The sequence below is a fragment of the Castanea sativa genome, chromosome 4 (genome assembly GCF_040712315.1).
Source record: "Castanea sativa cultivar Marrone di Chiusa Pesio chromosome 4, ASM4071231v1".
NCBI classification, from domain to species: Eukaryota; Viridiplantae; Streptophyta; class Magnoliopsida; order Fagales; family Fagaceae; genus Castanea; species Castanea sativa.
Window position 1 is genome coordinate 43,922,852 of NC_134016.1, and position 25,111 is coordinate 43,947,962.

General features: G+C 34.0%; 1 protein-coding gene and 1 pseudogene across 1 annotated transcript; one reads left to right on the forward strand and one right to left on the reverse strand.

Annotated features, from left to right (window-relative positions):
• The first annotated feature begins 2,077 nt into the window (after positions 1-2,077).
• LOC142630385 (galactinol--sucrose galactosyltransferase-like) lies at positions 2,078-6,761 on the forward strand. The gene is made up of 4 exons (XM_075804373.1): positions 2,078-3,445; positions 4,813-4,990; positions 5,072-5,439; positions 5,881-6,761. Exons 1-4 carry the CDS (start codon positions 2,225-2,227, stop codon positions 6,442-6,444), a joined length of 2,331 nt encoding a protein of 776 aa, XP_075660488.1. The 5' UTR covers positions 2,078-2,224; the 3' UTR covers positions 6,445-6,761.
• A 12,837-nt stretch (positions 6,762-19,598) lies between these two features.
• LOC142632975 (uncharacterized) lies at positions 19,599-24,823 on the reverse strand (annotated as a pseudogene).
• Positions 24,824-25,111: the final 288 nt, after the last annotated feature.

Here is a 25,111-nt window from a genome sequence, read left to right on the forward strand (position 1 = left end):
ACGACAGTAGTAGCAACGGGAATGAGGAAAACTTTAGCAGTGTCCTCCCAAAGCATGTGGTAGGCCCTTGAAATGACTTCCAATCCACTCCACTTTGAGAAATATGGTCCCCATTGCATTGAGCTATTATTCTGAGCAATCTTCCTCCTTAAACATCTTTAATTCACAGGTTTAGCAGTGATACATTCATTCCCAATTGCCCTTTGAATTCAAGGACAATATTCCACATATGGCCTTTATATGTACAACTCTATCAAGCTAGAAATGCTATTAGAATTTAGACCTATTATTCCATAGAATAGTTGTCGACAACTTAGGCCATTTGAGAGGAAAAGTCACACACATCACTACCACCAGTACTCTCAATATGACAATATGTTTCACCCAACAAGCTTTACTAGATTCTACGTCCAATTTATTTGGAAATTGGAATTGAAAGTAACAACCAACCGAATTTAATGACCCTCATACCCTTTAAAAGGTGTTACTAGAATGTCCTGCCGAAAGCAAAATTTACTCCAACTTGTACATTGTTTTGTTACTACAGTATAGAGATTGGGTGCATTGGATCCATTGCGATGACATATGGTCTAGTCAGTCCATTCTCATATATACTAGAACCAAGAATTCATCAAAATTATATGACTAATAAGTTATAAGATCATTTTCACCAGGGGCGGAGCCAGAAATTTTCCCCTGAGGGCCAAGTTGTGGCATTAATATATATATTAAGACAACTCTCACACGCATATATACAAACACACGCTTTTTTATTATATATACACACACACACACACATATATATATATATACATACACACTTTTTTATTTGATAAGTTATATATATGCACACACCTAACAAAAAAAAACTTGGTATTTTCATTCAAAATTATGTTTAATAGTGATCTTTCATAAAATAAAATTCATTTTTACCATATTCATAGTGAAATTCTTAAAAAGTTTCATTTTCAATACAAATTATCAAATTGTAAAAAAAATCCTTCAATTGAACTAATGAAATTTTCAAAATATCGAATGATCCAAAACTTGGAGGAATAAGTTAAGCTCCAAAAAAATTTGAAGCTATCTTGCTTTAACCCATTATGTGGCAACTAAAGAGACATTTCATGTGTAGTTTTAGTGACAAGATTTTTTTTTAACGAGCTAGTAACTTGTTAATCGCCACATAATGGGTTGAGAAAGATAGATTCAAACATGTTTGGTGCCAAAATTTATCAAAAATAAGAGCATATTTTACAATAAAAAACTAGAATTGCGAAAAATAAAGTTATATCTCTATAACTATTAGACCAATTATCTTTTCAAAAGCATCATTGAATTAATTCAAATATTTGGAGGGGCCAACTTTAATTTTTGTATAATATAAATTTCAAAAACATTAAAATAACTATATATATTAAAAAAAATTCAAAAGGGGGGCATGGCCCCCCACCCTATAACATAGCTCCGCCCTTGATTTTTATCAATTTGTACAAAAATTTCTATTTATTTTAGCATAAGAATTTACTTTTTCTAATTTATATGCTCATCTATTAAAATATTCTGCATTAGATTATCTATTTTACATTGCATTTTATTAAAATATTAATTTTTCTTGATTTTATTAATTATTTCTCTTTTTTCAAATACAACAACTACCAATTATTATCTTCCTTTATTCTCGAGATACGTAGAAAAATAATAAATAACTAATTACAAAATAAATAGTATCAGACTAGGAAAAAAAAATATAATGAGATAATTTTTTAAGTAAAACCGTGTAAATTTTACACTTTTTAATATTATACTCGAATTGATGTGAATGGTCAGATTAGAAAAAGAAAAAAAAAAAGAAATTTTGAGTAAGTAATATAGTATGTCGGTTTTATGATTGATTACCTATCTAATATCATTTTTATTATGCACCACTCATAAATCATAATAGATTACATCATAGTTACTAAAAATTAATATAGTTTCTTAAAACTTATTAATTACATGTTACGCAGTATCTTTCTAAAACTTCTATATAAACTTCTCCTCATTGCCTGCCTTGGGCACCAACCAGTGTAGCCAAACCACCTCTCTCTCTATCTCATGCACTATCTCTCTCTCTCTCTCTCTCTGTACAATCCTCTCCTCCTTTGGGCACACCAACCATAGCAGGCAAACCTTCTCTCTCTCCAAGCTCTCTAGCTAGCTAGTTTGCAAAGACCAAGTTCCCATGGCTCCAAGCCTAAGCAAAAATGCCCCAGACGTAATGGGGCTCCTTGACAGCAATATACCCTTGTCCATAACCCTAGAAGGATCAAACTTTATAGCTAATGGCCACCCAATCCTCACTGAAGTCCCTTTGAACATCATAGCCACACCATCACCCTTTATCACTTCAGACAAGACCAAGAACACAGTTGGCAGCTTTGTTGGGTTTGATGCTGACGAGCCAAAGAGCCAGCATGTTGTTCCCATAGGCAAGCTCAAGAACATAAGGTTCATGAGCATATTCAGGTTCAAAGTCTGGTGGACTACCCACTGGATTGGAAGCAATGGCAAAGATATAGAGCATGAAACCCAGATGATGATTTTGGACAAAAATGACTTGGGGCGCCCTTATGTTCTCTTACTTCCACTCATTGAAGGTCCATTCAGAGCTTGTCTCCAACATGGTCTCGATGACTATGTGGAAATGTGTGTGGAGAGTGGGTCCACAAGTGTATGTGGGTCCAGCTTCAGAAGCGCTTTGTACATGCATGTAGGTGATGATCCATTTGATCTTGTTAAGGAGGCTATGAAGGTTATTAGGTTCCATTTGGGGACCTTTAAGCTTCTTGAAGAGAAAAACCCACCAGGTATAGTAGACAAATTTGGTTGGTGTACATGGGATGCATTTTATCTTAAGGTGCACCCCAAAGGGGTTTATGATGGGGTCAAGGGCTTAGTAGAGGGTGGGTGCCCACCAGGAATGGTCTTGATTGATGATGGGTGGCAATCAATTTCACATGATGAGGACCCCATCACTGATCAAGATTGCATGAATCGAACGGCTGCAGGTGAACAAATGCCATGTAGGCTAGTAAAATATGAGGAAAATTATAAATTTAGGGACTATCAAAGTCCTAAGGTCCCTAAAAATAAAGGGATGGGTGGGTTTGTTAGAGACCTTAAAGATGAGTTTAGTAGCATAGAACATGTGTATGTTTGGCATGCACTCTGTGGATATTGGGGTGGGGTTAGACCCAATGTTAAGGGCATGCCTGAGTGTAAGGTCATTACTCCTAAGCTGTCACAGGGATTGCAGATGACGATGGAAGATTTGGCTGTGGACAAGATTGTGAACAATGGGGTTGGGTTGGTGCCACCGGAGCTAGTCCACAAGATGTACGAGGGGCTTCACTCTCATCTTGCGTCGGTGGGGATTGACGGTGTGAAGGTCGATGTCATTCACGTAAGTTCTGGAAACCTTTTTCTTATCCTCAGAAATTGTTTACTTCTTTCTATGCATAAACTATTTAATTTGAGTATGGTGTGGTTTTGGACTTGTGTACCCGGCTTAATAGTTTTGAATAGAAAATTTAGGTAATAATTCTAGTACTATATAAAATTTCATAATTTTTGCTATTTTTACATGAATTTATAATTTTTTTCTACTATTCACAGTTTGTTACGTGGACAATTGTGTTAAATGTTATATTTTTTTTTTTACGTGATCCTAAAATATTTTATACTTAAAAGGGTATTCACTTAAGGGCTTGAAGATCAGCAACAGGTCAAATAATTTTTTACAAATCATCTTCTTTTTTGTTTGTTTGTTTTGAATTAGAATAAAAAATTAATATGAAATATATTGATTCAAAAATAAGAAAGCACATATGTACACTAGAGCAAGAGAAACTATATTAAAATTAAAATAGAAGAATATAAATAAATGATAATCTTGCTTGTAGTCCCTTAGATGTGTGACACATACTCTTGTTTATTATTTGTAAAAGAAGGAGAACCCAAATATACAATTGCGATTGTAATTGCAATTGCAGGAGATAAAGCCACATTTCTCATCCAGAAATCTTTTGTCATTGCAACTCTATCCTTTTCTTGGCACGTGTCCTCTACTAGTATCAACAGGTGAGTGTTAGGATCATCATTACCATATTCACATCATATATGTAGCATATAAACAAATTCAATTGTGTTATTTTTTACATGCATGTATGTGTCTATCATGGATTCTTCATTCTTGTGTCAAGAACTAGGTTTATGAAAAATTAGTTTATCATAATCATGTGATATCTTTTCTCTTCCATCCCACTTGCATTTGAATTGAACGGATAATTAAATTGACAAACCAACTTGAAATTTTGGTTTTCTGATTGTTATGGATGAGATGCATCAGAATTTCTTATCAATTCTATTATAATAAATCAAGGAAAGATATGTCAAACAATCAAATTGTATATAAGTCGATGGTCTTGACTCTTGAGTAATATTTCCCTTTATTTTTTAATTTTTAATTTTTGGAAGAATACAGCTTTTATTGTGAAAGGGAATTATATATTGGGGCTGATTGTTTTGAATCAATGAATAGCCACAATGTTCTTAAGTTAAAAAGAGATAATCATGTTAGAGACAAAGAGGGAAAGATGGCCCTGATATGGTTGCAGGGCTCAGCTATATAGTAAACAGGCCCATATGAGTTGGGCTACTTGGGCTGATCTTGTGGAATGCTATATTATTATGGCTGGGTTTTAGGGAGGAAAAAAAACAACAACAAACAAGAATAACGTTTGATCTTGGGTGAATATTTGACATTTGCAGTTGCTTGAGATGTTATCTGAGGAATATGGTGGAAGAGTTGACCTAGCCAAAGCTTATTACAAGGCCCTGACTGCTTCTGTGAAGAAACACTTCAAAGGGAATGGTGTCATTGCTAGCATGGAACACTGCAATGACTTCATGTTCCTTGGAACAGAGGCCATAACACTTGGACGAGTTGGTATGTAAAATCTAATTCAAATGTCTTTGGATATACTAATAAGAGAATCCAAGCATTAAATCTTCTGTGTGATGCATATAGGAGATGATTTTTGGTGCACTGACCCGTCGGGGGATCCAAATGGTACATTTTGGCTACAAGGGTGTCACATGGTGCACTGTGCCTATAATAGCTTGTGGATGGGAAATTTTATACATCCAGATTGGGACATGTTCCAATCCACTCATCCTTGTGCTGAATATCATGCTGCATCTCGAGCGATTTCTGGTGGACCAATTTATGTAAGCGACTCTGTTGGAAAACACAACTTTAAGTTACTCAAAAGCTTAGTGTTGCCAGATGGGTCTATTCTGCGATGCCAATACTATGCACTTCCTACTAGAGATTGCCTATTTGAAGACCCTTTACATGATGGGAAAACAATGCTCAAGATTTGGAACCTTAACAAAGTAAGACATTAATATTTACAAGTTCAAGCAAGTTTGATAGTAGCATACCTAGAAGCATATTTTTAAAGCATAATATAATACAATTTAGATTAGATTGCATAATTAGTTCTCAATTTTGAAATTTGTTTCAAAATTATACTTTAAAATGTTTTACTTAAATTCATATTCTTTCAAAATTGTTTTAAAATGTCATTATCGTTATCTAATGGATGGAAGATTCTAGCGAGACAAACGAAACTCATGTCTTGTCATTAAAGTAATCTTGGTTTACTGAATTTCATTTGTTATGTCAGCATTTTTCATTTATTGAATGATGGTAAGAACCTTTTTCAGAACATTTTATAGTATAAAGAAATTTCGAGAGACCAAATATGCGATTCAACATACGATTTATATACAGTAATTTTAAGATAATGTTTTGTCATTTAAAATTTGTCACAGTACGCTGGAGTTCTAGGACTTTTCAACTGTCAAGGAGGGGGGTGGTGCCCTCAATCCAGGCGAAACAAGAGTGCCTCACAATTTTCACACTTAGTGACCTGTGTTACTAGTCCTAAAGATATTGAATGGAACAATGGAAAGCACCCCATTTCCACAAAAGGGGTGGATATATTTGCAGTCTATATGCTCCAAGAAAAGAAGCTGAATCTATTGAAGGCATCGGAGACATTGGAGATTTCACTTGAGCCATTTTGTTATGAGCTTCTTATTGTTTCTCCAGTGACAGTCTTGCCCAAACAAATAATCCAATTTGCTCCAATTGGATTAATCAACATGCTGAACTGTGGTGGTGCAATTCAGTCAGTTGAATTTGATGATGATGAGAATTTGGTAAGAGTTGGAGTCAGGGGAAGTGGAGAAATGAGAGTGTTCGCATCAGAGAAACCTATGAGTTGTAAGATTGATGGAGTAGGTGTGAAATTTAATTATGAAGATAAGATGGTCACAGTGCAAGTTCCCTGGCCTCATTCCACAAGATCATCCCTAGTTGAGTACTCATTTTGAGTTTATGGTACAATCGTTGGAGTTCAACATTGGAAGTGTGGTTAAATTTACTGCTAACTTTTTCCCCCACTTTCTCTAGAGAGAGCGAGTGCTTTTGTTGATTTTCAGTAACCTTCAAACTTATTAAAATAACGTTGTCCCTGCAAGTTATATTATCCTTACAATGTTTGCTAATATGCTTGGAGACTAGGATAAGATGCCATAAGGGGACAAGTGTTTGTTGTTATAGGACTGTGTAGCAACATGTCCTTTCAAATTTGGATTGTATCTTGTAACTTGTTCATGTCTTAACACTTTCAAATATGTTTAGCTTGCTAGTGTGACTCTCTGTACTCTGGAAAAAAACCCTAATTACGGACTGTTTTTAAACTTTAAATGTTATGATGCAATTTCTTTCCATATCACAAAAGTTGCGAAAATCTGTTTTTAAAAAGTCTAACACCACTATATTAAGTTTTTTATATTAACACTTGATATAATAGGTTGCACTAAGTATTCAAATTTGTTAACAGTAAAATTACATAATCCACTCAAAAAGAATGATAAAATGCACGACCCAGCTAAAAACAAAACAAAACACATGGGATGCAAAGAAACTCTCTTGTCTCTCTCTTCCTTAACTAGGAATAGTCGCTTTTATACAAAGAAGTCAATACCGTACCGGAGGCTGTACCGGTTTGGCCACCGGTACGATATATTTCGGATACCGGTCAATACCGGGGTACCGTTTCGGGTTTACCGCTATTTTATATATATACACACACACACACATACACACCAAAATCTCTAGAACCATGTTTATAAACATATAATATTTCACTTATATTATAGTAAATATAAAAGTTTATTATAAAACATTAGTTCAATTTAGAACAAATTATTCATAGTTTTAGACTTTAGTATCAAATAAAAGAAAAAAAAAAACACAATATAAAAAATAGAAAGCTTAGTTGTTCATTGCATACTAAGAAAACAAATAATACTAAGAAGTTAATGTAAATAAGTTACCATTATGCTTTTACAAAAATTCAAAAATTACAAAACTTAAAAAAAAAAAAAAAAGAAGTTTTTTTTCTGTATTGGCCGGTACGCCCAGTTCCAGCCGGTATTGCCCGAAATTGGCCGGTATGCCCGGTATGAGGCCGGTACGGCCGGTATTTTTTCCGGTACAATATAGAAGTGTACCGGTACCGGTGCACAGGCCGGTACGGTATGTACCGGCCGGTACCGGTACGGTATCGGCCACACTGCTTTTATACTTTTATATAAAGTACCATTTAAGTTGTCCTAAGTAATATGTTTCAAATTTGTTAACAGCTAAATCATATAATATGATAAAATGCACAATTCGGCTAAAAATAAAATGAAACACGAGATGCAAAATTGTGTTTGTCAAAACAAATGTATGTTTAAATTGTGATTCAGAAAAAATTGTCCCAATATTTTTCATAGCACGAAATTTAACAAAATATTGAATCCATAGCTCCTATACCATTATCAAATTTCTAGTCATCAAATCATAAGCATTCAAAACTTAAAACCAGTATCTAAATGGACCATGCCTTAAAACCTTGACTAATCTACTCTTAAGCCATTTCTCGAAACTTGCATTATTAATCTTGCACAATGAAAAGTGAATTTTTGGTAATACATTTTGTAAGACTTGATGAAACTTCGATTAAATTCTTCAAAAGCTTTCCCAACCAGGTATTTATGGTAATATCTTTTTCACGTTCGCAAATGATCCTTATGTATGCCGTGATCCATCGCTTCTGAATTACAAGGGGCTGTTATTGTTATTGTTGTTGATTTTTTTTAGAATCTCTACATCCGTACAGCACTTGCCAAAGTGGTAACTCATCAACACTATCTTTAGGAATAGTTGTATTAAAGGAAACTCATAAATCCAGTTAGTCATATCTATCGGTGGTGAGTTCAAAGTTATATATATTTTGAAATCAGAGTCATTCCTTTTTTGAATTTCCCACACTTGTAAACTTGTCAAAAAAGAAAAAGAAAAAAAGAAAAAATGGGAGTGAGTGTAGAAAGAAGCGATCATGATGTAACTTATTGAGGTAATTTAGTCAAGATGCAAGACTCAGAGAAATATGAAAGAATAATTACAAAAATGTGAACTAATGCTATAACCAACCATTAAACTATAATATTATTGGTCATATACAATACAAAGTTAATGTCGACCGTAATTTATAATAAATAATATTTATACTTAAAACCCGTGATTTTTTCATTTTTTGTGAGTGTATACACAACTGACTAGATAAAAAGCAAATTTACCATCTTTTTAGCAAGATCTGCAAACATTTAAGTAATAAAAATAATTTGATTGCCCTTACATATATTAATCAAAAAAGTAAATACAAGAAAATTAAGTAGGTAAATTGATACCAATTGAGAAGAAAAATTAATATAGAAGAATTGAAAGTATGATGACTGACATAGTTACAAACATTTAATTTATATGTACTTTATTTATTTTTCATAAAAATGGTGGATTGTGGGGTGGGGTGGGGTGGGGGGAGGGGAGTATGCAGTAGAAGGAGGTAGGGTTTCGTCGGAATGGAATTGTATAAAGGTGAAAATACCATTTTGATCCTTACATCTTGGGATTATAGTCAATTTGAATTTTACATTTTAGTAGCAGTTAATTTGGTCTATATTATTTTTTAATTGTAGTCAATTTAGTTTTTACCATCAACTCATTAATAGAAAATGCAAACATGACAAACAGATTGCAAGGTAACACACTATACAAACACACAACAAACAGGTTCCTACACTGTACAAACACATACAACAAGAAATCACTCTCAAAGTCCTCCCTCAAATTTGCATTTTGCCATCCACATATAATCACTCTATACTACTACAAAGTTAAGTACACATAGTTAAAAGAAAAACAGAAAGAAAGAAAGCTTAGAAAAAGCAGTAAAAAAAAAAAAAAGACGAAACAAAGCAGTCAATACCTTGAATGGCGGTAGTGGAGCTGATAATGGTGTGACAAACTTCAGCTGAGAAAGAAGAAAGGGTTTTAGTGGACTGAGTGAGAAAAATATGTGTAGGGCATTTGTTATTAGTTTAATCCAATATTTCAATAAATTTTTGGGTAATATTTAGTGTTTTACTTTATAGGCAAAATACAAAGACAATAAGGGTATTGGAGTGATTTGATCATACTATATGCATTTACAAATTTAATAATTGCATGATATATATATATATATATATATATATATATATATATATATATATATATATATATCATGCTTTATGCCTACTTAAGAATGCAAATATCATTTTGATATATTAAAAATGCAAATATCCTTCAATTATTATTATTATTATTCTTGATTTTATGTCAATAATTTTTTTTATTGGACTTTGTTTCAAGCTTCAAATTAACTAAATTTGAGGAAAAATAACATATTTCAAATAAAATATACGTTTCTTATATAAATTTTAGAAAAATGACATCAAAATTTTATTATACTTAAATAATTAAAGATAAATTATAATTAGGATGGTAAATGAGTCAAGTCAAGTTGAATATTACAAATTCAGGATTGATTCATTTAATTTTATTGGGTAAATTCCATTAATATTCGCTGAGGTTTGGGCTAATATCAATCAAATCTTAAACTTTTTAAAATTAATCAATTTGGTTCCTAAAGCCAACTTAGTTCTTAAGATAGTTGAGAAAAATATCTAACTGACCTAATAGTTTTTAGGTACTAAGTTGGCTTTAAAGACTAAATTTGTCAGTTTTTAAATGTTTTGGACTTAGTTGTAATTAGTCTAAACCTCAAGGAATGTTAATGAAATTTACCCAATTTTATTCAAATACGGGTCAAGTTCTAGCTCATCATCAAATTAGATGCATGTGTTTGGGAAGTAATTTTTAACTGGCTTTTTGCTTTTTTTGTCTATTGATTGTGGGTTTCACACCACTATTTTAGGTCCCATATGAGACCCGCAAAATGAAGCTTATAAGATGCATGCATTTAGCTTTTTTACCAATGGTAATATTAGTGTTTTAGGGGTCTCACATGCATTTAGCATTGGTAAAGGTTAAATTACTGTCTCTATCAACAGTAATATTACTGTTTGTGGGTCCCACGTGCATTTAGCTTTGGCAACGGTAATATTACTATCTTTTTCTATTGTAATATTACTGTTTGTGGGTCCTACATTCAATATATTTTTATTTCTCCTTTATCTTTTAAAGCTAAATGCTGGATAAGTTGTTCCCGAATAGGTTTAGCTTCATTAATGCATTTAGCTTTTAATTATCCTCTAGCTTTGAATGCATTTAGCTTGATTAATTTTCTTATCGAACAAGCTCAAGTTTATTCGTGAGTTATTTGATTAACTTAATCTTTTACCATATATATTAAACATCATAGCTAAAATGTTATCTCTTCATAATCTATGCTAATAAGGAATAAAAGTAAAATCTTAAAGAAGATTACATTTTTAAAATCTATAATTTATGAATGAATAAATTAAACCCTATAGTTTATAAAGTAACAATTTGAATTCCAAAATTTCAAAAATAAAAAATTAAACCATTAGTTGAACACAATTTTGTTCAACTTAAATAAATGAGAAATGTTATATCCATAACATTTTTACAATATTTTAATAACAAATCTTAAGTGATAAGTTATTACTAACTGTTATTAGTAGACAAAAAAGCAATTTCATTGGTGAGTTCAAATTAAAACTAAAAATAACTTATCACTTATAATTTGTTATGAAGATATTCTAAAAATGTTATGGACATATCACTTATTTAAATATATAATATGATGATGCAAGGAAAATCAGTAGGTTGGATGCTCCGGATTTGAAAGGACTACTCGCTCTTTAATGGCCTGAAAAACAAAGGAAAACGATCAAAGGTGACCGGGATCGCCGGCCAAGAACCCTTCGATGGTAAAGTCAGTTTTCTCCCTATATCTTTGAAGTCCCAATTTCTTGGTAAAATGTTCAATGTACCTTCCATTGGTCTGAATAGCTGTTTATATAGTGTCCTGGGGGCAGTTATTGAAATTGTAACCTCCCCTGGATTTCAGGAGGTCCGGGGTTCTTGGATAACTCTCATAACCACCTGATAGTTGCATTTTCTCACACAACGGTCATCGGAAGTTATGTGTGTATTACGGAATGATGAAGTGTATTTTAGTAATTCAAGTGTACGTTTTCGTCTAGGGGTCCTCGTGTGGACGAGTCTAGTCAGGACGAGGTGGTCATCTTCTCAGGACGAGAGACGTGGATTTGACTTTGTCCATGGACGGCTATGGCATTAGCTCCAATCTTGATGCTTTCTTCTGGACGGTTGCTGGTGTGGATGACTGTGGACGATTTGGAGTACTTCATTCCTCATCATAATATTTAATTTTTTTTTCTTTATGAATCCTCATGATTTAATTTGCTACTTTTTAAAAACTCATATTTAATTTGCTACTTTTGAATTAATAAATATATGTTAGGCCACTTAAAAAAAAAGATTTTTTTTCACTTAAAAAACAAAAAGTTAAAAAATGCAATTTTTTAATCATAAAAGGTTGCAATTGGCAATTTGGGAAAGTAGATCACAGTTCATAGATTCCTAGAGGCAACACGTAGCAATTGATTCCCAATCCTTCAGTTAGAGTCTCTTATTATGATTCCAAATCTTCTATCCCACTCTTCCTGCTCCACTATATACTTCACAAATATAAACATGCCACATGTCCATCTATTTTATTAAATGCTAAATTTATGTCTTCTATTAGTTCAATTACCTAAATATGCCACATATTTATTTATTTTAGGAAATTGAAATAATAGAAGACATAAATTTAGCATTTAATAAAATAGATGGACATGTGACATGTTTTTATTTGTGGAGTATATAGTGGAGCAAGAAGAGTAAAACAGAAGATTTGGACTCCTTATTTCAGATCCTCTCGTAAGCCTCTGTTTGGAATCTGGGTAAGAGGAAAAAAATATACAATCATGATATCTTCAAAATTCATATGAGACATACCCATATTGTGCTTTATTTGAGATTTATAAACCATTTAAGAGGGATGAAATATAAAATCTTTTTTTTAGGTGTCTAGATATAGTGTGTGTGTGTGTGTGTGTGTGTGTGTAGGGTAAGGGGGGAGAGGATTTGCAAAAATTAAAGGGATGACATAAATGTAAAAGGGGAAGAGAATTGCTTGGAAAATAAATGGGATGACATAAATAAAAAGGGGAAGGTGATTGCTTGAAAATTAAATGGATGACATAAATTAAAGGGGGAGGGGATTTGCTTGAAAAATAAAAGGGATGATATAAATTAAATGCTAGAATAGTAAAAATCCCTAGATGTCTAGGTGGGGTGGGATTTCTTCCTCCTAAGGGTACTTTCTATACAAGTCCTAGGAGATATATACACAATATACACAAAGCATGGAAAAATAAAGCAACTATGAACAATAAGTAAGATAAAAAGAAAGATTTTATATATATATGGAAATGACGTTTACAAGATAATAAAGAGGGTGAGATGGGTGTAGTTATTAAGAAACTAACCCATCCCTATAGCCTAACCCACAAAATTTACAAACAAAAATAGATGAGGCTTTTCTTTTTTTAATGGGTTTCCTAAAGAGAGGGAAAGGAGAGAGAGATTTTTTTTTTTGAGTTTTTAAGGCTATTTTTCTAGAATTTCCTCACTCTTTTTGTTGTTGTTGACATTTCTCACTTTTTTCTCCCTATTTCTCTATTTTTACTTTTTTTTTTTTCTAAAAAATTGGGGTATTTATTGGAGAAATGAGGAAGGGGCAGCTAGCAAAAGTGTAACATGCTATACTTGAGCTCGCTTCCCATTTTTGGCACCTCATTGGCCTATTTCTTCTCTTTCTGATTTCTAGCTTGATCTTTGTGTGAGAGTCTGCGCCCTCGGCCCCTTTATTTATGCTATCGGGCCAAACTCACGTGAATGGGTGGGGTCGTGTTATTGCCTCTCAAAATGGAGGTTCGACTAGTTATATTTTCCCCCCTTTAGATTAAGGGTTTTACAATAGAGTCGCCACTTATTTAATTATTGGAAAAATAAGAAAACCAAAATTGAAAAATTCCTCATTTTATTAATTTTGAATTTGAATTTATATTGACCATAGGAAATTACATGGCTTTGATCCTAGATACAATCTAAGATAAAGTACATGGATTTGTTTCCTAGTTATAATCTAAAAATTGAAAATTATATGGATAAGCATTTGATCTACTAACCCTTGATCTAAGTTCGGAGGCTATGTTACAAGGTGAGAAGGTGTTAGGAACCCACCTTGCCTGGTGAAACCGGTCTTCTAGATTATGGTGGCCAACATTCATATCACATCATCCAATATGTTATCAATCAATTTGCATGTTGAATTTAAAGTGTGTGCATGTGAGAAACCATAATTCAATTTATTAAGCATTTCATTTGGATTGGAAAATAAATTCTAGTGAATGTGTGTGGATGGTGATATCCTAGATTCAAGAATTTAAAAGAATTATTAAACAAACATATTTTTTCATGATTTTTATGTGGATTTAAGATTGAAACTAGTGTTATGCATGAACATGTGATGAACAACCAAGAATATGTGAAGAACATATAAGAACAATTAAGAACATTCAAGCATATTCAAAGGAATTTAAATGATTATTATCATGCTTTAATCTTAAACTCTCATCATGACAAAAAAAAAAATTTAGGGAAATGGATTATTTCTTCATGCAAGATCCATATGGTGGATGAGGAGACTGTTGAGGGAGGTCTTAAGGGTGGAGGAAAAAAAGAGTTAGGAGAGGAAGAGTGAGTCTCATTCAATACCTTGAGTCTCAAGAAGACCAAGATATGATAAGACTACTCAACTTCCTAGAATTCAAAAGAGGAGAAGAGATGAGGTTTTTGTGTGTCTTGGAATGGAGGAGAGGGCGGAAGGGTTTATATAGTAGTGGTTGAGGAAATATGAATGGAAGACCATTTAATGAGGGTTGACAAAGAATCATGAACCTATACCTCATTTTAGCATTTGGGGAAATATGGTGCATTAAATGTAGAGATTGATGGAAGTGAGAAGCAAGCCAAAATTCGGTTTTCCCGTAGCTGCTGTAATAGCCTATAGAGCCAACTTCAAAAAATCATATTTGACTAATTCTTATCGGAATTGTCTCATTCTTGTGCTCAAATTGAAGCCCCCAAATGTCTAGTTTCTGGAAAAATTAACCTCATTTACAGATTCAAAATATTCCGAGAGATATCGATGAAATGGTGAGTAGATGTCATTTGTTAGAAAATGATTTTAGCACAATTAACATTAATAGGTCCCAAATTAGCTCCCAATTAAACATTAAATGGCTCCAATCACTCTCAATTTAGACTTAATTGATTATAAATTTACTCTAATTAAAAGATAATTGCACAAATTATTCATTGAATAATTAATGTTTAACTATCTAATTAATTAGGTGTGTGAAACCTTACCATAAAATGTAATCCCAACCAATCAAATTATGACACATCATTAATCTCAAATTGATTATAATTATAACCAATTGGAATCAATTGTTTATAATCACATATAGTCGGACTTAATTTGTGACAGTGCATCTCGGCCATTAAAACTTGATTTGATGATATCTTTCAATCTATGACCAGTTGATTTGATTGTTACAACATCAAGATCATTTTGGTGAAATGAGATTAAGGATCTAATGACCAGAATCAAGATGCATATTTCCAAAGCGAAATTACCCTTTTACCCTCCAAGTGAGGTTAAATGCGGGTTGCAAAATGAGGTGTCAACACTTTGTGCAGCTATTTGGAGGCCTTTTCGAGTTCCATTTTCTTCAAACTTTATATGCTCAAAAAGCTTTGAATGTTATTTGATTAAACTTATATGCATAATAATATTTGAATTAAACAATTAACCACTAAAATAAAAATTCCACTTACTTATCCAAAAAGAAAAAATACATATGTTGTTTGAACCCTAAGCCAACCCTTGGGGGTTTTTATTTGTATTTGTCACCAAAATAGGGGAAAAAATGCCAAGAGACTCCCTAAACTTTGAAGCTAGAACACCCCCTAAACTTTTATTTTAGCCAATTTGCTCCTTGAACTATACAAGCCTGCCAAATAAAGCCATCTGTTAGTTTGTATGTTAAGTGACTAACGGAATTCAAGTGCAATGCATTTATATATTTTTTTTAAAAAAAACTATCCAAGCGGATTGAGAGATCCCAACAATGGCAACACGTTTGAAGTGGAATAGGAAGAAGCATGGACACGTCACATCATCTTCAATGATGAGTTCACCTATCTTGGCAAAATAACCATCGTCTTAACTACTAGCTTCATTTAAGTCAAAAGATAAGCTCATTTGTGAAGACACTATATAGATGTGTTTTCAACATGTTCATCACTTCTATCACTCTTTTTTTCATCATAAGCTTCTAATCCTTCTGTCATGGCTGCTTTAAAATTCTTTATATCACTTCCCAGAATTGAGTTTTTTTTTTTTTTTTTTTTTTCAATTGTTCTATTGTTGAAAGAAAAGAGAGTTTCAAATGAAGTAAACTTGTTTGAGGTCATAAATAGTGAGCGCCAAACATGGCTGTATCGGCAAGCACGGGAAGCATCCAGGAGGTTGTGGAATCACCGGAGGTATACACCACCATCGGATCATGTTCGACAAGTACCATCTTGGGTTTCAACAAAGTCTCAAAGCCCAAACCAAAGCTTCATTATGAAACTTCTCTCTCTAAACCCACAGATCAACCTCTCTCTCAAACTCATAGGTCAATCACCTTGGCTGACTCAAGACTGCTACCAACACTGTTGGCTGTGGCTCCTAAGACCAAGCCATCTCTCTTCTCTAGCTTCTCTCTAGCAATTTCTTTCTCTTCCAATTTTCTTTCTCTAGATAATTTGTAGCCTCCATAGCCAAAAACTCTCAAGCTCTAGCCTCTCAGAAGTCAGAACTAATCCCAAATCTAATCTCCACATCTCAAAATCTCTTTCCCTCTCTTAAAATTAATCCATAGATTTCTCCAATCTAGGTTTCTCTCTCAAGCTTGCATACTCTCTTTCCTCCTTCCCATAGATGGCAATAATGGCTGCAGATTTACAAACGATGATAGGTGGTACAAAACATAAACGGAGGCAGAACCATAAACTCAAGCAATGCATTATCTATTAGAATGTGGTGGATTTTTTTTTTCTTTGATTTAAATGAAACGCACGCGTGTGTTGTTCTTCGTTAGTCATTTAGCAGATAGACTAACAGATGGTTTTATTTGGCAGGCTTGTATAGTTTAAGGAGTAAATTGGCCAAACTAAAAGTTTAGGGGGTCTTCTGGCCACTGCTTAAAAGTTTAGGGGCTTTCTTGGCATTTTTCCCTTCAAGAAAAAAAAAAAAAACCAATGGCTTCCTAGAGAAATAGCAGTTTATTGTTATGTTAGTGCATCTATGTTTATATATAACATGTTTCCAGGGTAATTGAAAATAGACATTTTTCCCCACAGATGCATGCTTCACCCCTCCCCCCCGACACTGTAGTTAGTGGATTGCATTAGGAATGACAATTTTGCCCCGCCCCGCTTAACCCGCCCTTCCTCGCTTTACCTCGCGCAGGTTTTTCCAGCCCCGCAAAGGTGATGGGGCGGGGATGGGGCAAGATTTTAGCCCCGCACGACGGGGCGGGGCAGGGATGAGTTTAGACTTTTTAGACCCACTCCGCCCCGCCCCTCCTCGTCCCCGCCCCACCTGCGTTGCTAAGGGTTTTAATTGTAAATTTTTTCATACTCTAAAACCGTACTATTTAAATAACATATCAATATTAGTTTATTTTATTTTACCCAATGTGGTTCTCTACCTTTATTTTGTTATGTGTTATACTGTGAGATTTTTTTTTTTTTTGTGATTGTCTTGTTAAATACTTTGATATATTATTCAATTTTTTCTAAAAATTGATTTGATTTGATGGTATAAATTTAGTTGTAATTTCAAGTATATTTTTATTAATGAAATATGTTTCATTAAAAAAATTGCACTACTTGTAAGGCAAATCTACAAAAAGTAGAGTTTTACGGGGTAGGGCGGGGCCCCAAGGAGCAGAGATGGGAATGGGGCAAGACAAAACTATGCGGGACGAGGACGAAGATCCCATCCTTCAGCCCCACCCCGCCCCATTGCCATCCCTAGATTGCATAATTGTATTAACCAATTTTTTGGGTCAAGTATCTTGTTGTTGATGATTGATGCTCTATGATTGTCTTTGTTTGACATTTATAGGATAATCAATTATGGTTAATCTGTGATTTGGCTTTAGATGCATTGAACCAAACAAAATATTGGTAAAGGTGATCTAAATGTAACTGTGTGTTATTTCATTAAATATTGGTAAAGGTAATCATTAAATATATTGTGCATCTACATGGTTTTGTCTTATTTCATTCCCTCTCCGCCACGCATGACGGGAGAAATTTTCTTGCCCCATCCCCGCCCCTTGGGGCCTCGCAAAGCCCCACTCTACCTTGAAAAACGCTACTTTTTGTTAATTTGCTTACAATTATTACAATTATTTTTAATAAAACCTGTTTCGTTAATAAAAATATACTTGAAATTAAAATAAATTTATCCCATCAAATCAAACTAATTTTTAGCAAAAATTAAATAATATTATTAAAGTGTTTAACGAGACAATATCACAACAAAAACAAAAATCTCATAATACAAAATCAATTATTCGATAGTATATAAATTTGTTTATAATAAAGACAAGCAAATGTTAAAATTGGTACCTTATTTCCAACCTTGCTAGAGAAAAAAGAGAGGCAAAAAGCCTTGTTGGGTAGAATACAATAAGTTGATGATATGTTTGTTTAAATAATATGGTTTTAGAGTATGAGAAATTTACAATTTAACATTTATCAATGCGGGGTGGGGCGAGTTGGGTCTAAAAAGTCTAAACTCATCTCTGCCTCGTCTCGTGATGCAGGGCTAAATTCTCGCCCCATTCTCACCCCATCACCTTTGCGGAGCAGAGAAAACCCGCATGGAGAAAAGCGAAGAGGGACGGGTCAAGCAGGGCAAGGCAAACTTGCCATCCTAGCAAAAAAAGCTAGAAGAAAAAGATCAAGAGATTGAAAGGCTAAATAATGAGGCGCGACAAAAGGGAGTAATTGAGAAGAAAAAGGAGGAAAAAACTGATTCGGCTCCTATCAAGAAAGAGAGAGATGAAGAGATGATTGATGGGAAACCAACAACGGAGTTATTCAATGCAATTTTGTAGGATTTAATCAATTTATTCCCCTTCCATTTGTGATTTGTACATTAAACATTAATGTAATTCTTTTTGGTGACATTTGTGCTTTTCATTTTCAATCTGCACCACCACCCGGTTAGTGGATGAGAGCAACATCATATTGAATTTTAGGTTCCCTCGTCCCAAATAAAAATTGGACCAGTGAATTGGACTGGTTGAACCACGGATGAGTCTAACACTTGCCTAACCTGTTTGGCATTATAAGGGTTTGTTTGGGATCTGCTTATTTTACTAAAACTGAAAATTTTTTGTTGAAAATACTGTAGATTAAAATAAAAGTTAGCTGAAATAGTATAGTGAGACTTGTGAATAGTATCAAAAAGTGCAGTGAGACCTATGAATAGTAGCAAAAATAAGTTGAATAGTAAAATAAGTTAGCAAAAATAATCTTTGCCAAATGAATGCTAAGTCTCACTGCCCATTTTTATAAGTCTTATAAGTCTCACTGCCCCTTTTTAAAGTCTAGAAAAAAATGTAGTATTAGAATCAGGTACTGGTGCATTGTTAAGTAGATTTCTTCCTGCCCATTAGAAAAGGAGAACAATGTTTATGCATGTATGCCACAAAAGCATGCATTGTTTACCAAGACTAAAATAGACTACCACACCACCGTAAAATAGGGTAGGATTTCATCATTTAAAAAAAAAAAAAAGATTTAAGAACAATAAGCAGATTTAAGGAGCACTATAAGCTAGCTAGGAAAAACTAAAGAGAGAGAGAGAGAGAGCCAAAAAAAAGAGAGCTAAACGCTTGCAATAGCCTCAACAATTGGTACAATCTCAATGGTGCTTTGCTATTCCCTGAGGCCACCCCAATCCAGCATTACCAACATTTCCAATTGCTTGTATTGGTTCCACCATCCCCTTTGTAGTGCTGCCAAGTCCCTCCCCCTGCACATATTACAAAATGAAAGGTCAACATAAGGAGTGAGTTTACAAAATCAGCATGTAGATCGTCTTAGATGTCAAATTGGAGGACCATTTCCATCCATTCAAGTCATCTTATCCTTCATCAGAGTCCAAATCCAAACCCCAATCATCAATCAAAAACAAGTATTTTCATGAGTTTTTGGGAAGATTTACAAAATTTAAGCGTCCCTATCATGTAATGTGTGCTAGTGTAAGCCAAGTGACACTGTGCCTAGAATCAAGAATATAATCAGTTTTTAAAGGTTAGAACATACCTCCTTCCAGCCCATGCTTTCCATAAGCTTTCTGGCGTAACTACCAGCTCCAAATGACATTTTCAAGGCCTCAGCTGCAGCTTCTTCTGTATTGGCAGAAGCATATGATGATGACCGTTCATCTTCACCAAACTTTGAAATCTTTTGTCCAGGGCCCACTCCAAAACCCCCATGTAAGGTTCTTCTCTCGGCAGCTCTGTCCCTATACACATGGATTCTCTGCTGGAGATGCAGTAGGAGACAAATCAGGGGTTAAACAAGGTGGATAGTGAAAAAGATGCATATAATCCAGAAGATCATATATAAATGTATAATGGTTAAAACATTTAGAACATTTCTTACAAACAGAATATGCCTAATCACCCAAAAATCCAATACTTTTAACTAGCTAGTCTGGTACCTCCGGATCCAAATCTAGCACAAGTGTAAACAATAAACATAATATCTAGCATCTGATAAAAGCATTAAGACATCACTGATAGCATTAATCTATCAGTTGCTCTTAGCAATACCATTCCTATATATATGCTCAAAATTGTCTTCTTTGGTGTTAAGAGTTACTACTTGACGCCATAAAATAGCATTGCATATGCCAACCATCTTATTCAAGGGAATGCTCAAATAGCATTGCATACATCCATGGAAAAACTTCAAGCTTTTACGTGCATGTGATGCCATTACTTATATGAACTCATGTTTATCTGTTAAATCTATTGAAGGACTCACTCTTGCCGTCACATTTTGTGCTTCTATTTTCTATGCTTTTCTGATACTATTGATATACCTTTGTTCGTTGACTAGAATAAGATTAGGTATGGTTTCAGCACATGAACTTCAAATCCAAGCTTTTAAAATAAACAAGTTGCCTGTCCAGATGCAGAAAGATTATCTGGTAATGTAGACAAATCTTCGATGGTGGGTACTCCATCTGCAGTTTTTGATACATGGTTTCCACTAGATTTAGAGAATGGGAGAGGGTGCCTATCTACTGATAATTCAGGGAATCCCCAACCTTTTCTTGGGTTGGAAGAATCATAAGTTGACAATGGAGCTATGTATCTTCCATTTGGTGTCCGCAACTTATACACTTGACCTGATAGGTGGAAATTTCATGTAAGTCCAAAATCACACACTCTTTTCAACAAACTGTGAAATATCTTTATTATTTTCCATCCGCTTCAGCAAACAAATGAATACAGGCCAATAAAGAATGACCTGGCATATAATGTAGAAGGTTTGTATATGGTGTCAAATGAAAAGAGGTAAATGCAAACCTGACATGACTCGTACCAGATCAAGATGTACTTCACATATTGGGGCAGATTTTAGAAGACCACCACCCAAAGGCGTGGAGGGATGACACTTGACAGACCTTCTCACCAATCTTCCAACCAGCCTCACCACCTCACCTTTTCCATCCCTTCTGGTCCCTGTAACCTTTTCCCAGTCCCATAAATCCGCAACTTCAAATTCTGGCATTGGCTCTTTCCCAGTTTGAATGACTTGACCATAATGTGCTCGCTAGTTTTCTTCATCCCGTGACGCACCTAATCCACAAATGCTTGTGTTAATCCATGTGTCAACATTTTGGATCAGCAATTTCTTGTACAGGTTAATGACCCAAAAATTGAACAGATCAACTATCTAAACATCCATTTAGGACGTTTTGACAATCAACAGAGAAACTTTAGAAACAATATTATATGGATTCAAATGGTTGATGTTCAAGCAAATGACAGGTTCTTGGTTCTTGGAGAGACAATTGGCTTTGGCTGATAGTTGCTAGGATAACATAGGTGAGGTTTACATGTATACATGTGGATGGTGTTAATTTTTGTATGAACAAGCCACTTAATAGAGATAACAATAAGCCTGATTAGGGGTGTTTGCGGTGCGGTGTGGTATGGTTTTGGGCCATTTTTAGCACCGCACTTTGCGGTGCAATTTATCTAAAACCATAATTGCACCGCACCTCATTTTTACGGTTACATGTGCGGTGCGGTGTGGTACGGTGCGGTTTAAAGTTTAGCCAAAACCATAACCGCATCACATCTCATTTTTGCGGTCATATATACGATACGGTGTATAAGATGCGGTTTGAATAATTTGAAATTGATATATTTTTTCAAATTTTGGGTTTTTTCTACTCAGTCCAAAATTAATTTTTCCCTTTGTTTTAGTCCAAGTTTTAAACTATTGAGCTAGTTTTTCTTTATTTTGAGTTGGCTTTCCTAATCAACATTTGCTAGAATTATCAAACTTTTTTTTTTTAACTAGAGTTATTAAACTATTAATAATATATTTAATATTAAAAATATTAATATATATAGAGGGTGCGGTGCGGTGCGGTTTGTGCAGTTTTCTTATTATAAAACCACAAACTGCATTGCACTATGCAGTGCGGTGCAAAATTACTTGTGGTGCGGTGCGGTTATGTCATTTTGCGGGCGGTTTTGGTGCAGTTTTTGCGGTTTGTGCGGTTTATGTGGTTTAGTGAACACCCCTAAGCCTGATGTTAATTATATTAGAATGAAAATGGACATCAAGCACTTGATTATTAGCAACAGGCCATACCTTCATCTAAGACATTTCCACTTGAATTAGTTACATCACAATGGTTCTCTGGACACCATTCTCCTTCCAGCTCATAAGCATCACTATTCCCTACAATTCCATGAATCAAGCCAATTTAGGCCCTATCCCAGATAGGGTAGTCTATCAAGAAACAAGAGGATTGGGACTAACCTTCAGCGGACAACACATCACCTGTTTCCAAGGGCATCATCACATGATCAGCAGCAGTAACTACTGGCTTGGAATAACCAGACAAATAAAGCTCAATAAGTGTATCTTCTAACCTGAAAAAGTAAGTAGATACAATCAGGAAAGCGATCATGATGTGATTTGCTGATAATGAAAATAAGGAACTGAGATGCTTAAAGTAGCATACCATTCCGAAGGATGAGGTGGATTTCAGGTTCATTACTGTTGGAGCACTCTGTGTCGCCTGTTAATAACAGACTAACAGTGTTAGTTAATTGATAAAATTCAATGCATTTGATCCAGACGCATCGAGCACTTATTTTAAATTGCATAGAAGTTGATTCAAACCACCAGTTCTGAAGAACATTAACTGATCTGGAAACATCTGATGGAACCCATAAGGGACTAATGAGAACCTATAGGTTTTACCAGATTAATGCACTTTTTGTTGCCAATATGCTATTAAAATGGACTTCTATAATAAATTGACCCAATTGATATTCAAAATAGCTCCAAAGCACAAACTTAAGGTACAATCATTAAGGTCTTGTCAGGTCACATGCCTATAAATAATCACATTGTGGTTTCCATGATAATAATCATTCTTTGAAATGGAAACAGCATAATATACAAACTTCTTTACAACAGTTGGCATGCATGCTCACCTAGCTTGTTTTCATCAGTAGTAGTCTTTATACACTGGAAAACTTCACATTCATCTCCCTGGAATGCACGGCAATTTTCGTTGCTGCCACACCTAAATGTTTCATCTTGATTGGGATTTTCATAACCAGTTTCTTTGTTCTGATCAATTTCACCTTCACCACTCTGAGAAAAAACAACAAAAGTAACATCAAGAACATTACATAACAAAATCCTATCTGTCAAAAACAACCAGAATACTACCTTTTCAACCAAAATTTAAGAGGGATGAAATAGAAAATCTTTTTTTTAGATGTTTATATATGGGGTGTGTGTATGTAGGGGAAGGGAGGGAGAGGATTTGCAAGAAATTAAAGGGATGACATAAATGTAAAGGGGGAAGGGGAATGCTTGAAAAATATAGGGGAAATGAGGAAATAAGAGGCTAGCAAAAGTGTAACATGTTACACTTGAGCTAGCTGCCCAAGGCAAGGGGTGGCTAGGGTGGCTAGCTAAAGTGTAACAAATTACACTTTTGCTATCCTCCCATTTTTGTCACCTCACCAGCCTAGCTATTTGGTCTCTTTTTGATTTCTGGCCCAATTTTTGTGTAGATGTTTGGAGGCCTTTCCGAGCTTTGTTTTCTTCAAACTTTATATGCCTGGAAAGTTCTGAATTTTATTTGATTAAACCTATATGCATAATAATATTTGAATTAAATAATTAACCACTAAAATAAAGTCAAGAATTCGACTTTTAGTAATTTATAGAGTAAATAAAAATTCTACTTACTTATCCAAAAAGAAGAAGAAGTTATTTGAACCCTAAGCCAACCCCTGGGGTTTTATTTATATTTGTCACCAAAAAAGGAAAAAAAAAAAACCAATGGCTTCCTATTGCTTTTTTTTTTTTGATAATATTGGCTTCCTAATCCTCATAGGCAAAGACTTCTAATAAAAAATAAAATAAAAAGGCCAACGAAAGGAAAGTTTGAACAGCCAAAGATTGCACGGCATGGTTATTAATTATTAATCTATATATATTAAGAGGATTCAGAAAGTTAGTTATTGTTTTATTTTACGGTTAAAAATACCCCTAATTTAATTAATCTAAAACTTAAAAATGAGGTTAAAATAGTAAATTTTTTTAAAAAATAAATGGGGCTATTATTATTATTATTATTTGCGTAATTGGAATAAAAAAGCTTAATGGGTTATTATTTATATATATATATAACCGAAACTTTTGAAACTCTCACAATTTTCTACGTCAGCATTATTTTAAAAAAAATGAAAATTTTGATTTTTTTTAAAACTCGATAATACATAAAACCCAACTAGCCTCATCACAATGAGGCTTTTTTTTAGTGTCATAATTTTTCATTCATTCCAATTCGAGTCTTACGCGTTTTCTCATTAATATTTCGCATAAGAGAGAGAGAGAGAGAGAGAGAGAGAGAGAAATGTAAGTGTTGACTAAGCACGTGTTTAGAGGGTCTTTTATTTTTTATTTTATAAAGGTTAATAATTTATATTCATTATAATTTAAGATACTATATTTTTCAATTACAAAAAATTCCTAAAGGTGTGATGAGTAATATATGTTTGTGAATAAAATAATTTTACAATACATTTTTTTATTGAAGAGGTTTTAAACATGTAGTTATCCACAAATTTGTAAAAAGAAATGGTCAGGTAGGCTTTT

Coding starts and splice junctions, on each gene's coding strand:
- LOC142630385 (XM_075804373.1), top strand. CDS start 2,225: ATGGCTCCAAGCCTAAGCAAAAATGCCCCAGACGTAATGGGGCTCCTT. Junction 4,991..5,071: donor CATAACACTTGGACGAGTTG/GTATGTAAAATC, acceptor TGATGCATATAG/GAGATGATTTTTGGTGCACT. Junction 5,440..5,880: donor AGATTTGGAACCTTAACAAA/GTAAGACATTAA, acceptor AATTTGTCACAG/TACGCTGGAGTTCTAGGACT.